Raw genomic sequence first — 1601 nt, forward strand, 5'->3', positions numbered from 1 at the left:
GAAAAATACTGGAGGGAAGCAAGAGACCAGGAAGCAACTAAACTTCTAGAAAACACATGAAACCAGCACTGAATGAGGCTCTTTTAAGCCCAGCATTATGATTATAAAGATTACTTTCACCTGTGAAGACGACTCAAGTTCTCCACAAAGATCCTCTATAGTAGAGATGCACAACTCGCACTAACACACACACACACACACACACACACACACACACACACACAGGAACCCTGACATAATCAATTACTACATTAGTTGGCGATTATTTAAATAATCGATTAATATGATTAATGGTTTCAGCCTTAAATAAAATACATGAAATACAGAGTAACTGCAGCCCAGATGTATAACTTTTATAGTGAAGTTAATATTTTAAATGCTAAATCATTTCCTCTTATAGTTCCAGTGAAAATGTAAATAAAATACATTTATCTGCCGTCCCTTGAATGTATTATTATGCACGATACAGACAGAAGTTATTGGATAAAAAATAACAGTGGGGTTTATCTCTGCACAATTCTATATCTTCAAATAAAAACAGACTAAATCCACATATAACAGACACATTTAGACTATATTTGGTTAAATAGGAACGTATTTAGCTTCTGTCTTAGTCGCTGGTTTAAATGTAAACCTTTTCAAAGTGGAAATAAAGTCCTAATTCCACATTGATCAGAGCCAGTGATGCTTTAAACATTAATAACAGCATCTAGTGTGTGTAGTGCTGAGATTAGTATTAATGTAGGAAGAAATGCTGCTGTTCTCTTTAAACTAAATGTGACCTGATGCTCAGATTAAGCATAAAAAAAGAGCATGAATTTTTTTGCAAAGGACCAATAAAACTAAAGACCAACAGTGTTCCTATCAAAGCTGGAATCAAACCGGCAGCCTTTGTCAAATACGAGAATAAAATCATTATTAGAATAATGTTGTAACATTAACAGAATAAAGTCTTAATAAATGAATAAATAAAGTTGTATTTTATGACTTATAACTCTTACAAGATGCACCGCCTTCCCTAAAATGAGGAATGTGGAGCATCATGTGAAGATGTGCTGTGTCAGAACTTTAAAACGATTTAAAAATGACTCTGAGCTGGAAGCTTTCTACCTGAAACAGGTTTGATTACTTTATTCTGGTCATTTTATTAATTCTAATAATGTTATGATTTTATTCTGGTCATTTTATGACTTTATTCTGCTATTAAATAGAGAATAAACCTGCCTAGCAGCGCTAACAGCAGCAGGTCAGTCAGTCAAACAGCGCCCCGCAGTGGAGGATCTGGTGAACTGCACAGCAGATGATTTCACTTTCTGTTCAGGAGAAAAGTGACAGAAGACCAGAAAACAGAACCCGGCAGACCGAACCCGGCAGACCGAACCCTGCAGACCGAACCCTGCAGACCGAACCCCGCAGACCGAACCCGGCAGACCGAACCCCGCAGACCGAACCCCGCAGACCGAACCCGGCAGACCGAACCCCGCAGACCGAACCCCGCAGACCGAACCGAACCGCTGATCTTTGGACCGACAGTCAGCAGGTCCAGATGGAAACCTCGGAACCGGAACCGACTCGAACCTGCGGCTCCTGGTAAGAAACTG

At 39.4% G+C, this 1601-nt stretch overlaps 1 protein-coding gene across 1 annotated transcript in view; it reads left to right on the plus strand.

Moving 5' to 3' along the window:
- Positions 1-1447: 1447 nt before the first annotated feature.
- LOC107094331 (TRAF-type zinc finger domain-containing protein 1-like) overlaps positions 1448-1601 on the plus strand; it is a 17787-nt gene continuing 17633 nt past the window's right edge. Inside the window, exon 1 of the mRNA XM_015389886.1 lies at positions 1448-1590. Within this exon, the coding sequence (XP_015245372.1) occupies positions 1547-1590 (44 nt within the window). The 5' untranslated portion in view covers positions 1448-1546. The remainder of the gene's footprint in view (positions 1591-1601) is intronic.

Source organism: Cyprinodon variegatus, unplaced genomic scaffold (assembly GCF_000732505.1).
Source record: "Cyprinodon variegatus isolate N-32 unplaced genomic scaffold, C_variegatus-1.0 Scaffold479, whole genome shotgun sequence".
In the NCBI taxonomy this organism is placed as follows: Eukaryota; Metazoa; Chordata; class Actinopteri; order Cyprinodontiformes; family Cyprinodontidae; genus Cyprinodon; species Cyprinodon variegatus.